Raw genomic sequence first — 15,240 nt, 5'->3', positions numbered from 1 at the left:
AGAACCCCAGGGCAAGGGAAAATTAATTGTTCTTAAGAGATACACAAAGGTCATTTTGTTGTTTTTGACAGGTATGGGTTCACATTTGTAGGAATTCGGAACGGCCACATGAGAATAGAGAACCAAAGAAAGGAAATAGAAGAGTAAGTAGCACTGTGTGTTTGATGTTTATCACGTCTTATCCCTACCATCAGCCTTGGATGGATTTAGGAAGGGCAGCAAAGGAAACTTAATACATCTATAAATGCCTAAGACTCTGCTGTTTCCCAGTTGGAGTTTTACGTAAATATAGTTGGAGTAGAAGATATTTTTCATAGAGTAATAGAAACTGGGACTTGAGGTGAAAGTTATTCCTATTTGGTTCACATACGGGGCCAGTAGCCTGAATGAGAGTCTGCCTGGACTTTCTTTCTGAAACTTAGATGCCAATTTTAGGTCTCCCAACACAGTGCTGCTAGAAAAATCCATGAACACGCATGAGACCTTCTGCCGCCTAGAACGCAGCCAGTCACTCTGGGATTGCAAGCTCGGCCAATCATGGTGGCTTTGGGGCAGAAACTTTGTCTTGTTCTTGGTGCTCAAGTGTGAGCCCCAGGGCATGTCCCCTGATGCACCAGTGTTTTGGTGTTTTTTTCCTACAGAGATCCCAACGAACAAAACCACGTTGGGCTTAATAGCGGGTTTTAATTAGGCTCTGTGATTAATTGAATTCCTTCATCTGAACTTGAAATGTAATTACCTTATCTGACTTCCATTCTGACCCCTAGCATCTCATGAGACCCACCTCAGAAACCTGTGGTAGGTATAGATGTGTTTGGGGAATGTGCCCCTTTGGGAAGTGATGCTCAGAAGCCAGGTGGAAGGCCCTTTGGCCTGACTCCCAGAAGCCCAGAATCATTATTAGAGTCCAGATTCTAGCCAGTTCACAATAGTGCCCCCATCTGGTCAACGCCAAATGATAGGCTACATGTAGATCTCTTATTTACTCATATACACATCCCAGAACCAGTGACCTGCTCACTCCCATCAAAAATAGGTTTCATGGTAAATATTTTTAGGTCAAATACTTGCATCCAAGTTGTTTATTGTCAAAAAGTATTTCCCCACACTTTTGTAATAATCAACTCTAATTTTTACCCTTCTGCATTCTTTCATCTGATTTACTAGCTCAGCACAAATCTGATCATACCATTCCACTGTCAATGGAGTTCCGTTGCTCTTAGGATAAAATTCCAAATCTCTGCAATGGCTCACAATGTTCTCAGCTCCCATCCTGTGCTTACCCCTCTGGCTGTGCCCCTATCAACGAAATTTCAAGCTTTAGTGAACTACTTTGCACATGCCCTTTTCTCTACTCAGAATGCCATCACACCCTTTCTTCATCATGTCACTCATGCCGAATACAGCCCAGGCCACTGCCTCTTCCAGGAAGCCTTCCTTCAGATATGTGCTTTCACATCTTCCCTGTGAGTTCCCTTATGATAGTGTATGGCAGATTGAGAGACAGTCATCTCATTACCCTCTGCTTCCCTTATCACACGATGAGCCTTTGGAGGGAAGGTACTAGGGCAGATTCATGTCTGTTTTCCAGTATGTAGCATTGTGGTTGACACTTAATAAGCACCCCATTGATGTTTAAAATAATTGACAAAAGGGCACTATTTCTAGACTCCTCCAAAATGACCTGGCTGGGCAGCTCTTTGTCTGCCATTCCTATGTACTCACTCTCTCCTTAACCATTTTCAGTAATCTAACGGGAGGATGTAGATCTCCCTTAACCAAAGAGACACAATGGAATGTTCCAGTTGTGCACACGGCCAGCAGCCGTTACCAAAAGGAGAGAACTCTATTCAAGATGTTTCTATGGTTTGTTTTTCCCAGCGTGGTCTAGGTATTTTCTTTTTCTCATTTTTCTCCTCATAAAGGTATGAACTTCTTCACACCTTAAACTTCGATTCTGTCCGTCGTCGTATGAGTGTAATTGTGAAGACTCAAGCAGGTATACATACATTTTAAAAACTTGACGTTTTTTTCTCTTTCCACTTGTAGATTTGTATGTTGATGAGTTATTCTAAGAAAGGAAAACTTTTCGTGTAGTAATAGATGATTGCCCAAAGTCATGCAGGGCAGTAACTTCTGTGTATGCCTTGATGTATTTACATAAGCACATATGTTCAGTTTGCCAAATTGTCAGGGACAGAACCCCTCATGTGACAGTCTATGCTTTTTCTTGGAAACTGAGCTGTGCTCTTCAGTCCTGAGTGTCAAACAGAAATTGAAAATGGGACTTTTTTATAGTTATGGTCCTGACCAATCACCAATAATGTCTACATGCAGCAGCCCAGGACATTTGGATGGTTTGAGATTAACTCAACTAGCAGTGGGATTCATGAGTGTAGAGAGTTGCTGGATCTCCCTGCCTGACCTACCCCATTCCCCACTGCTTAACACTTCTGGGGAACGGGCAAGCTAGGGATGACTGAGGGCCAGACTGCTGGAAAAGGGTATTTTGGCTTTATCCAGCATGCTAGGCTCTTTGATAGAGTGAAGAAGCATGCCCTTTGCATTGGAACCAGTACCACCATCTAGGGTTCCCCCATGTCCTTTGGAGGAGCCATGGTGGCTCTCTTCTGGTCAGATTGAGCAAGAGCCATGGGGGAGCACTCCTGCCTTATTTGTGGGCTCCCAGATGCCTGTGTGTGTGTGTGTGTGTGTGTGTGTGTCAAATAGAGACTGTGGTTGTCTCCAGGTGGTTATTCAAAATTTCCTTGATTTTATATCCTGATAATTTACTTTTTAGTGTCAAATTGATCCCAAATTCCTTAGTGTGAGAATGAGAAGATATAGACAGCCCGTTGAGGGAACATCCCCCATTTGATTCATACTTTTGGTGTGATTGCTAGGTCATTAAATTGATTTCATTATGTGAATGCCAGATTTGTTTTGTGACTTTTTGTTTTGTTTTGTGACTTTTAAACACATTATGGATGTGTGAGAGAAAATTAGAAAAGAAAACCACTTAATATTTGAAATATTTGGTGTTCTTAAGTTACACATGCACATATGCATTCTATTGCAAATGGTGTGATGTCTGGGGAAGTGGTCTGCCAAGGGCCTTGACCTCAGAGCTGTGCTTCTTTTTAACTTCTTGAACTCAGCATTTTGCTTTTAAGGTGAAGTGTCTTTCTTAATGCTCAACCATGACTACTTTGCTGAATGCATAGACTAATAAAAAGCCATACTTGTACTAGCATTCTACAGTGCTTTTTTTCAAGTTTCCAGGAAAAACTGCCCAGCTGCTGTTTTGAAAGCAACCTCTGTAGTTCATTCGAAATGATTTTATCTCATTTGTACTTGAGTTTGGTCCTTGACATCTGTAGATGCCATGTGTGCCCTTTCAGCCATGCTTGACAATATTTTCAAAGAGAACTCAGAAGCAACTACTTGACATAAGTACAGTCTTCCATGATTCACTGAAAGGAAGTATGTTTTAACAGAGGTACTTGTACACTCTGAGTTATTACTTGTATCCATATTGGTCTTAAAGGGTAGTGATCATTGTCCTATAGTAGTAAAGGGCAAGATGTCCCATTCCATTTGGGTGAGCATTGCAGGCAGGCTCAGGATATTAAGCAGCTGGGTGAGAGAGGCCACTTTAATAGTTGTCTGTTGTAAAAAAAAAAAAAAAGTTGTCTGTTGTTAAAATCCCAATACCAGTCTTAAAATTCTAAGTTGAGTAATTGTTTTTTTATTTATTTTAGGAGACATACTTCTCTTTTGTAAAGGAGCAGATTCAGCGGTTTTCCCTAGGGTGCAAAATCATGAAATTGAGTTAACTAAAGCCCATGTGGAACGTAATGCAATGGTGAGTCTATATATCCCTCTAGAAATGCTGAAGATGGCTATTTTATGGGATTGCTATTTAAATGTTTAAATAGATTTTAGCTTATTTTATGGTCTATTTTTATATTGAGGGATTTAGTAATACTGTTTTCCTTGTTTAATGTAAAACATTATCCTGGAGCAAGTTTCTGTTCATAATTTGCAGACTTGAAGACTTTTCAAGAATCTTTGGTTTATGTTCTGCTTTTTTTTTTCTTTCTCTAAGAGCTATTATTTTGTTATTCCGAACCTAATTGAATGTTACTTTTTTAGTTGCAATCTGTTAGTGTTTTTTTTAACTAAACATGTATCAGATTCTTTTGTACAGTGAAGCAAGAATATTTAAAGAGAGTGTGGGATTTTTTTTTCAATTATTTGGATAACTAGAGATCTCCTACTTTGCTTCTAGGATGGGTACCGGACACTTTGCGTAGCCTTCAAAGAAATTGCTCCAGATGATTATGAAAGAATTAACAGACAGCTCATAGAGGCAAAAATGGCCTTACAAGACAGAGAAGAAAAAATGGAAAAGGTTTTTGATGATATTGAGACAAACATGAATTTGATTGGAGCCACTGCAGTGGAAGACAAGTAATTACAAATGATATTCTTATTATTTTAATGACCTGTCATTTAGGGTGGTATTTGTCCAGATTGGTAATTTATTCTCAAATTTTGAAATCTTTTTGTTCACATCTGTTGATAGATTAGACTTTGAATTATTTGTGGGAATGATTTTTTTTTAAAGTTTAACATTTTAATTGGGTAGGAATGATTTTTTTAAGTCAAATATTTGTAGCTTAGAAGAATGAATCTGTCACCTCTAAGATCTTTTGAATGTTTACAAAGCCATCCATTTATTTATGCAGATATTTATGAAATAGACATTGAGAGCTTTGTGCTAGAGGCATCATTTGAGCTGGTGCCTGATAGAATTGGTAAGATTTTGACAGACAGAAAGGAGCAGAAAGGAAATTCAAGTTAGAGCAAACAACATGAACTCAGTCTAACCTAGTTCAACAGGTTAGAACATGTTTTCGCATACTTTCAAATAATTTGCTTTAATTCTTCAGGCTGAGCTCCACTAGACATGATTGTAAGGGGGGATCCTTGGGTGGCTCAGCAGTTTAACCCCTGCCTTCCACCCGGGGCGTGATCCTGGAGTCCCAGGATCGAGTCCCATGTTGAGCTCCCTGCATGGAGCCTGCTTCTCCCTCTGTCTGTGTCTCTGCCTCTCTCTCTTTCTCTCTCTCTCTCTCTCTCTCTTTAATGAATTTAAAAAACAAAAAACATGATTGTAAGGTTCCAGCATAGATCTGCCTGAAAGAAGACATTTTAGACTGTTAGTATTTTAGGAGTTTAAAGAAATTATAAATGCAAATTATGAGACCTAACAAAAAGTTATAAACACATACACACACACACACACACACACATATATACGTATGTATATATACATATGTGTATGTAATACACATACATACATACACATCCACATTGGAAGCTTTTATAGATACACACACACACACATATCCACATCCACATTGGAAGCTTTTGAAATTTTAATAGGATTCATTTAGTCTAATTTCTTTGTTATTCTCTGGCAGATAGGAACTCAAAGTATTCTACTTTCCTTGCCTTTCAGATTTATGCTTAAATTCTCTCTTGGGATGGTTGGCTTTCCTGGTCTTAAAGCTCCTCAGCAATGGAGATTCACTAACTTCCCTTGGTATCTCACTAGAATGTGTTTCGCCCTTTCTGTTTTGAACCATGTTAAGTATTTGTATGGTGAGATATAAAATATAATGAATTACATTAAAGTGACAATGAATAAGAATGTTTGGTGAGTTCATGAACATTTTAGCTAAGAGTATGACTCTCCATTCTAGCATTGGATACCAGTTATCTAAAGAGATGTCATTAATTTTTCCAGACCACGTTGTTCGAAATTCATTTTAGTAAGTAAAACTATGTCAGAGAGAACATGCTCAGAAAGAGTAGAGGATATATGAGAAAACCAGCTGATAACATGTCAGGACTCTGGAATTGTGTGAATTGTAAAAATATTCTCTTTTGTAAGCCTTCTTGCAGAATCTCTATCCAGAATTTTTAAGGATAACAAGGTTTCCTTTGTGTTCCCAGGCTACAGGATCAAGCAGCTGAGACCATTGAAGCTCTGCATGCAGCAGGTCTGAAAGTCTGGGTGCTTACTGGGGACAAGATGGAGACGGCCAAATCCACCTGCTATGCATGCCGCCTTTTCCAAACCAGCACTGAGCTCTTGGAACTGACTACAAAAACGATCGAAGAAAGTGAAAGGAAAGAAGATCGATTACATGAATTGTTGATAGAATATCGTAAGAAGTTGCTGCATGATTTTCCTAAAAGTACTAGAAGCCTTAAAAAGTAAGAAAGTGCATCAGTTTCTTATATTTAGGCATGAGTACAAATGTAAATCACAGCTGTTTATGCAGAAGGCTCCATTTTCTATGATTTATCATTCTTTGTTTGCAGATGTTTTATCCTTATGAGTTATTAAGACCTTCCCTGAGGACTTGGCCAATGGCTCATTTAATATTATTTAGTACTTTCCACCTCCTTTTAATTAAAAAGAAAATCCTATATTTCTCAAGGTTTAGAAAAGTAGTTCAGTTTCTTCATGTTTAGGGTTTGAGTATTTAACCCTGATCCTCTGGCCTGATCCATGTCAAGAAAACAATGCTCCTTTTTGTGGTCTCTTAAATTGAATGTAACGAAACCAGTCTCTATAGCATTTTCCATGTAATTTGAAGTCCTGGAGCCATTTCCTCTGTAGATTTTCACGCACCAGAACTCCAAAGAGAACCAAATGCCTGTTAATAACATGGCCACTTCAACTCTGCTTTCAACTAGCTCCTTAGGAAGAACTTGTGGAACTTAAAGGTCTCAAGGAAAGCCACTGATACAGAATAATTCAGTGCCCAGAGATCATTAACCAAGGCTCTAAACCAGTTGCTGGACTTTACTATGGCCATAAGCAAATCAGTTGCTTCTTCTGGAATGCTATAGGATGTGCCTACACTAAATCCAAAGACCCCTAGATGATGATACTCTGCATTTCTTGAGTACACTCTCTGTGTCAGGATCAACATTTAGCATTTTATAGAATTATTCTCATTTCATCTTCATCACAACCTGGCAAGGCTATCTTGTTTTCTTCATTTTTACAGATAGAGTATGGCTCAGAGAGATGCAGTAACTTAGTCAAGATCACACAGCTAATAACAGGTAGAGCAAGTCTATCTAATTCCAGAGCCCATGCTTTTAACAGCTGTGCTCTGTGTGGATCCTCGTCTCTGGTGCTTAAACAAGCTTTACAAGTGATTTCCCTGCATTCATGAGGCTATGGCCAATTTTAAACCAGCTGTTGTTCTTCTGGCACTTGGGCATCAGTGAGCATTAAACATGGTTTTACTAGTTGCCTGTCATAAATGTTTCCTTCCTTTAGCCAAATGGTATGTATAAAGGCAGTCCAAATTATATTTTACTTGTCCATTTGTCTTACTCTGCTGCAGCTAACATAACAAAATACCATAGACTGGGTGGCTCAAACAGTAGAAACTTATTTCTCATATATCTGGAGTCTAGAAGTCCAAGGTCAGGGTGCCAGTAGAGTCGAGTTCTGTTGAGGCCCCTCTTTCTGGAAAGCTACCTTCTCACTGTATCTTTGCATGTCACAGAGATGACATTCTGGTGTCTCTTCTTCTAAGGGCACTAATCTCATCATAAAGGCTCCACCCCCATGAGTTCACTTAAACCATGTCACCTCCCAAAAGGCTCCATCACAACTGGTGGTGAGAACTTAAACATAGGACTTTGCAGGGGAGTAGGAGCAGGGGGTGCATGGGACACAGTTCAGCCCGTAGCACCATTCAGCAGCTCCCGGGCACTTTTGTAAAAGCCGAGGCTTATGAAAAACTTACCTCCCCATCTCAAAATATTCCCTCTTGTGGTTCATCTTTTTGGAGTTGGGCACAGACTTCCCTCGGGTTATATAAGCATCAGACCCAGAATCACTTTTGTCAGCTTCTGCTTCTTTGTCCCTCACACTTCAGATCAGCCATCAAGCCTTTTTCAGGTTTCCTTTCTCACCATGAGTGCTCCACTCCAAATTCCCAGCAATTCATGCCCTGAATCCCGTAAGTCCCTCTGCTGGACGAGTGGTTCTCCATTATACACAGAATGAGGCCACATAAAAGGCCTCCAGTGACCTTTTCCACTTGCTGTCCTCGTGCACCATGGTGCACGTTCTCTCCCGTCGGCTCATTCTACCCTGGCTCTCAGCTCCACTGTTCTTTCCTGTGTGTATTTGTTGTCCCAAGCTCTGTCTGGACGTGAGCCATCTCATATCTTGTTTGCGTGTGTTCTCTCCTGTATACTTTGGTCACCTCAAGGAGCTTTTCCTGTTCTCCAGGGAAGGATTAGTTCATGATCCTTCCCACTCTTTTCATGTGTCCTACTTAGAGTTGATGTTTATAAATATTGCTTGATTGATACTGAGACACCGTTCTCTGCACATTAAGTTAGCTCTGTGGGTAGATAAGCAAAGGAGAATATGTGATTGGTTTCCCTTTGATTAGTGAACAAAACATGCTTCTGAAATGATGAAGCAGGGGATCCCTGGGTGGCTCAGTGGTTTAGCGCTGCTTTTGGCCAAAGGCGAGATCCTGGAGTCCCGGGATCGAGTCCCACGTCGGGCTCCCTGCGTAGAGCCTGCTTCTCCCTCTCCCCCCCTCCTCTGTCTCTCATGAATAAATAAATAAAATCTTTAAAATAAAATGATGAAGCAGATTATGGACAAGTAGAAAATACTAGAGTGTTAGAATACACCAGGGGAATATGGAATAGAGGAAAGAGGAGGCATGTTGGGCTCCCAGGCCTGAAACGTTTGGTCCATAAAACAGCAGCTCCATTAGTTAGTTCTAGGAGCTTGTCAGAAAGGGAGAATCTCCTGTCCCCCCACAAACCTAGTGAGTCAGAATCGACACTTGAACAAAAGTCTCAGGAATTTTTACAAGATTCCCTTAAACATTAAGCTTCAGGAAGCCTAAAATTAGACAAATGAATCGATAATGATGACATCGTGCTGTGTCTAATACTTACGCAGCAGTGGAGCTGAAATGGCATCCAAGATTCCCTGCATAAAAATGGCTTAATCACTGTTTTCTTCTTAATTACAAAAAAAATGAAATATTAATTGGTAGAATTTTCTCGGTTGTAAGTTCTCCCTCCTATGTTTTTTTTTAAAGATTTATTTATTTTAGAGACAAAGAGGGGGCATGCATGTTGGGGGTCGGGGTGTGTGTGTAGAGGGAGAGAGGAACCTTAGCAGACTGAGCATGGAGCCCAATGTGGGGTTCGATCTCATGACCCTGAGATCATGACCTGAGGCAAAAACCAAGAGTCGGCCGCTTGACCCTACTGTGCCACCCAGGCACCCCTCCCATATGTTTTTCTTAAGCACTTGGCACCTGTTATATTTGTCTTTCCTGGCACCCAATATCTCTTAGTCGTCCTGGCTATGCATGAGAATCACCTACAGGGCTTTCTGAAACATAGACCTATAAATAACCAAGCACTGCCCAAGATACTCTGATTTAATTTGTCTGGGAATAGACCTCAGGCATGGGCCATTTTTTAAAGCTGCCCAGATGAGTCTAGTGGGAAGGCTATGATTGAGAAGCACTAATCCAGTATAAGATGATACTTCTTTAAGGAACATGTATCATTATCATATGGTATTTTTTAATGAACACCATGTCTTTTAGGTGCCCCATCATTTTTGAGAAGCCAGGTCTATTGACAGGCTTTGTCGTTCAGGAAAAGGTCTTCTGTGATTTGTAGACAAAGCCATTTTGTCTTTTTCCTGTATCATTAAGCAGTTTTCAGACTGATGGTCTGTCTTCATCCCAGAGTCTGACTGACTGATCTGTAATTTCTATAATTCACCTTGAGTTTCCTACAGAGACTGGCTGCTAAATGTCCATTATTTTTATACCTTTTAGAACTTTGAATCTATATGGGCAACTTGGGTCTCAAAGATGTCATGGAAAAAATTTCTGTTGTGCCATTATCAGAGACCGTTGCTTCTTTACAGCTTATAGGTTCAGGAACCAGATTGATGATGACTCTTATGTGAGACCCTCCTCTTTGTGGTTTTAAAAAACATCAAGTTTCTGGGGCACCTGGGTGGCGTCTGCCTTTGGCTCAGGGCGTGATCCTGGGGTCCGGGGATCAACTCCCACATCGGGCTCCCTGCCAGGAACCTGCTTCTCCCTCTTCCTATGTCCCTGCCTCTTCCTGTGTCTCTCATGAATAAATAAATAAAATCTTAAACACACACACACACACACACACACATACACATCAGGTTTCTAAATAGGAATGTATAGGAGATTCAATGACAGCATTGTTTTTCTTTTCCAGAGCATGGACAGAACATCAGGAATATGGATTGATCATTGATGGCTCCACATTGTCACTCATATTAAATTCTAGTCAAGACTCCAGCTCTAACAACTACAAAAGCATTTTCTTACAGATATGCATGAAGTGCACTGCAGTGCTCTGCTGTCGGATGGCACCATTACAGAAAGCCCAGGTAAGGGGCTATTGGTTCATGTTCCGTTCCGGGCATTTCTATACATGTGTGTGCAAATGTTCACTTTTAATTTGTTTCTTCACACAGTCCTTTTTACCTTATTCCATCCTTTTGGGATAAGCAGGCTGCTGCTTCTTTGCGGTCAGATTCAGAGGTCTGCCCAGCACTTTGAATTAACCCGTGCCTCTTGTCCCCTCGAGCTGGCCGTCCTGTTCCTTGCCTTCCACGCTTCTCTCCTGAGTGGTTGGCGCGGGCTGCCCCCGTAGCACCGCTCGTCGCTCCCGTTACATCAGCCCTGTGTGTTCCTTCTTCTTCTCCCATCCCCCTGGGGCTCCTAGAGGAGAGCAGCAGCCTCCTTGCCAGATCTGCTGCGCCTTCTTGTGTTTTGCCCCTCGTTTCTCTGCTGCATTTAAGGCCATCAGTAATATCCTCCTTAGAACTTTCCTCCCTTGCTTTCTGTCTCTGGTCCACATCTTGACTTTTTTTTTTTTTTTTTTTTTGTCCTACTTGGCAAACTAGTGCCTTTTTATTTTGTTTCATCTTCTCACTTCTCACTAATTATCATTTTTCTCTGGGGCTAAGTCTTCCTTCTGCTTTTCACTTAGAGCCTGTCTCTAAACACGAATTTCTGGGGCTCTCATTGATAGTCTCTGCTACTGACTTTGCCTCTCCGTGAAATCTACCTTGAGCTGCCTGCTAGACAGCTCCACGTGGACTCCCACCCCTGTCATATTAAATTCCAGTGTCCAAGACAGATCTTCTCATTTTCTCCCTCGGGCCATTTCTCTCACTTGTCTTCATTAATCTTGTCACCAGTGCCACGTTTCTTTTGCTCCCTACGTCACCAGACTATCTCTGACCCGTCTCTTCTCCCCCACTCTGTATATAGTCAATGTGCCCCATTGACCCTATACCTTTTGTCACAGATCTCATTTGGGGCATCTTTGTAAGTCTCACTTCCATGCCAGCCTGAGCCCAGTGACTTCTCACACCGACTCTGTGATTCAGGCTCCTCGTTAGCCTCCTGACTTTTGCCCTTCCCCCTCCAGTCTCTTGCCATGCCCCCCAGTTAATCTCATTAAAACACCACTTCTCCCATTATATGTTCTCACTCGGATGCTGTCATGGTTTCCTAGTCTATGAGGACGAGGGGCAGGTGACTCTGGCACACGGGCTCGCCCCTTGCTGGCACTCACCATGTCTCCACATGCTCTGTGTCCATTGTCCTTCCCATGGCCAGCCTGAATCCTCTCCACTCCTGGTGGCGGTTCCGCCCTGTGTGTCCCTTCCACTTGCCAGGCTCACACAACCTCCGAAGCCTTCCTTATCTGGAACTCTCTCTGAATTCCTTTTGGCCTAACAGAAGTTTTACTCATAATTAAACCCAATTCCAGGGCCACCTCCCAAATGCTGTTGTCTCCAGCTCCCCCAGCTCATGTGGATCTGCTTCACCTTGCTTTTCTGCACTTGGTACCAAGACCCTTAGAGTCTCTTACAGATTTCTCACTGCTCTGTGCACTGTATTCTTTCACATGTGTCACTCTTGCTTCTTCATTTTCTTCAGCTGCCTGCTCTGGACTCAAGGAATGGCTGTGTCTTTGGTTCGTCCTTTATCCAAACCCTACTCTCTACGTCACACACATGGACACGCACACGCACACACAGCCCACCCTAATTTAGGGCATTGTCTCAGTCTACTTTCTTTTCACTCTTGATCACCACCACAATCATGCTCTTCTCTTTTTTCTTCAACCTTCAGAGCTTTGGTTAGCTCCAGCTGAGGAAGTAGATCCTACCAGAACCACATCCGTAGAAATCGTCCCTTTAGTCAGAGACAGAGTCTCTCTTCATTTTTCCTATGTTGATTGTTGCTCAAATTGCTTGCTAGGATTCCAGCTACTCTGCTACCCAGGCAGTTATTTGAATTCCTGACCCTGTACTGCTTTTCCCACCCAGAATATGGAGCCTCCCAGTTCAATCCTGGACCTATTTTATTTCCTTTGCTCTAGTCCCATCTTCCAGGACATCACCTACTCCTCTGTCATGTCCATGTATGTGTTTTTCTAGTTACTTCTCCAATCTAGATACTTGGGATTCTGCTTCACTTCTCCAGCTGCTTACTGGACACCTGTCCTTGGCTGTGTCATTATCAGCTCAACTCAGCTTTCTTTACAGCCCTTCATCTTCCTTGTCTTCTTCTGCAGCAATTACTGAGTTCACTGTCCTTCTAGCGTTCTAGACTCAGAACCTTGAAATCTGTGTTGACTTGCCCCATACTTTACCCTCCCATGTGGTATCAGTCACCAAATTCTGTCCATTTTCGAGTATATCGTCTTTTTCATCTTTTCTTTCCTTACAGGCACAGGCCTTTTTTTTAAAGATTTTATTTATTTATTCATGAGAGACACAGAGAAAGAGGCAGAGACATAGGCAGAGGGAGAAGCATGCTCCCTATGGGGAGCCCAATGCAGGACTCAATCCCAGGACCCCGGGATCACACCCTGGGCCAAAGGCAGACATTCAACCACTGAGCCATCCAGGCATCCCACAGGCACAGGCCTTTAACAGCTCATCAAACTCCACCTGTATGTAGCTAGCCACCTAACTTGGCTCTTTGCCTGCAGCCTTGCTTTTTCTTCCTGTTCTTCCAACACCTCACTCTCACTTTGATAATATCACTGCCTGTTGATCTGGACCCAGGTACAGCTGTCCATGCCCCCTCTATGAAAACGCATTGATCTGGTCAAGTCAGTCTGTCTTCTGAGCATATATTGTACTTAACCTGGGCATGTGCCTTGGATCATGCCATTCTCCCTCTCTCTGGAATATTCCTCCAAGCCCCTTTTCCCCATCCGTGCAAATCTTTAACCATCTTTCATCAGTTAGATAAAGTTACCCTTCCTTCTGTAAAATCATTCCTGATTACTCTGGCATGTAGTCTCCTCTCCCTTCTTTGGCATCCAGGGCTTTCTTGGGGGGACAACTTAGATGACAGTGTTGTATTCCCTTGCACAGATACTTCACACTGTTGGCACTTCTTGTTAATCTGATTACCTAATATTCCCCTACTTATTCCCTATCTCTACTTTTCCATGACATGTTTCTTAAGGTGTGTGACCAGCCTTCTGTCTTTTCTTGGATGTTTGCACATTGTGTTGTGTGCAGTTGTAGTTGATCGATAAATCGTTTTGGCTAATTGATTTCTTTCTCATGAAGCTGTCTTAGAGGTTGAGAAGTTCTTAATCTAGGTGACCCAGGGCACAGTTTTAAAAAAAACATGTTTTTCTATCTAAATCTTTCATGATGTTATAGTCCATGACTATATGTCTTTTTATCTTTCCACAAGGATGACCTTTAATATTCTTAACCTATATTTTTATGCACAAGCTGTCACCCTCGATAATTTTATTGCCTTCCCTAGACCTTTCCTGGCTGCAATTTTTCTTTCTTGAGGTACAAATCATGACGTTACTAGTATTACAGGTGCAGTGAGGTTAACCAGGATTATGTAGCCCATCAAAAACACATTTAGTTCAGGGTCTTTAATTTTGTCTTTCACTTATTTACAGATTATTTCTAAGAGTCTCTAAAAATTTCTGAAAAGATCCAAGTTGAGGGAGGGAATGGAATAGGGGAAAGCTGGCATTTCACAATAACAGCGTTTTTGTGTTCAATGGAATTGGATGTGGGTTTTTATATGTTACTTAGTACAACTAAAACCTGCTAAATTTTGTTTAAAGAAAAGACTATGGGGTGGCTTAGCCTCGTGTCAATTATTTTTAATCACTTATTGTTGAAAATGGATTTTATTTATGTTAACTGCTGAAAGCAATTCTGAGGACAGAATTTCTGCACGGCATTAGTTTAGCTTCTGCATTATATACACTTTTTTAAAACTGCCAGATTCTAGAAGGGTTTGAGGAGTGACACATAAAGCAGTAATTGTCTAAAACATAGGGTGGGAGGGCAGCTGCTCCCCCAGTAGACTTCCACAAGTGATTCCAGCAGAAGATTTCTTTTATTCACTACCTGCCATGAGCATAGCTGTGAGCTGCATTGTGCCCTTGACACATCTTGAAGAGACGTTCAGAATAGTGACTGGCTTTATACACATAGCTCAGGGAAATTTCTGCAGATCCCACCACCTTTAAGATGCCCCCATTTAAAAACACAGATAACCTGCCCAAGAGTTTAAATCATATTGGGTTTGGGAGATTTCATAAAGTTTAGTTGGCAGCTGGATGTGTGTAAGAATTTGCCATTAGGGACGACCCTGGGAATATGAGAATACACCGAAGGGAATGGTTGGGTCTGCAGGGAAGAGAGCTGGAGAGGTTCTAGAAGCATTGTTCTCTTACTTCCCAGTCTTATTCCAGTAGCCCTATTCATGTTACCTCAAATAAGCTTTCTGGTCTTCACTGTCACACTCAACATGTCATCTGAAAGGATGCGTGGAGTGATGACAAAAGAGGGAAACACATTAGCCTCTGGTATAGGTAGGAGACAAGGTTTTCTGACACTTCGTATATGCCTGGAACCAAGAAAAAAAATGGGCACTGGTGTTATATTTGAAAAGCTGTGTTCTTTTACCTCTGAGAATTCAAAGCTATCGTACATATATGCACAAACTACCTTTCTGCTTGTGTGCAAGGCCTCCATTGGCAAGTGTGAATGAGGCATATACCTGCAGTGTAGTAGTCTCACATTCTGCTTTGACC

General features: G+C 41.6%; 1 protein-coding gene across 5 annotated transcripts in view; it reads left to right on the top strand.

The window, feature by feature from the left end:
* ATP11C (ATPase phospholipid transporting 11C) overlaps window positions 1-15,240 on the top strand; it is a 184,540-nt gene that overhangs the window by 127,287 nt on the left and 42,013 nt on the right. For all 5 annotated transcript variants that reach the window (XM_041740622.1, XM_041740623.1, XM_041740625.1 and 2 more), the window contains exons 15-20: window positions 72-143; window positions 1,926-1,999; window positions 3,762-3,865; window positions 4,292-4,473; window positions 6,025-6,288; window positions 10,348-10,522. In XM_041740622.1, the coding sequence (XP_041596556.1) occupies window positions 72-143; window positions 1,926-1,999; window positions 3,762-3,865; window positions 4,292-4,473; window positions 6,025-6,288; window positions 10,348-10,522 (871 nt within the window). The remainder of the gene's footprint in view (window positions 1-71; window positions 144-1,925; window positions 2,000-3,761; window positions 3,866-4,291; window positions 4,474-6,024; window positions 6,289-10,347; window positions 10,523-15,240) is intronic.

The sequence above is a fragment of the Vulpes lagopus genome, chromosome X (genome assembly GCF_018345385.1).
Source record: "Vulpes lagopus strain Blue_001 chromosome X, ASM1834538v1, whole genome shotgun sequence".
NCBI classification, from domain to species: domain Eukaryota; kingdom Metazoa; phylum Chordata; class Mammalia; order Carnivora; family Canidae; genus Vulpes; species Vulpes lagopus.
The sequence above is the reverse complement of the archived record's forward strand: the minus strand, read 5'-3'. Positions and strand labels throughout refer to the sequence as shown.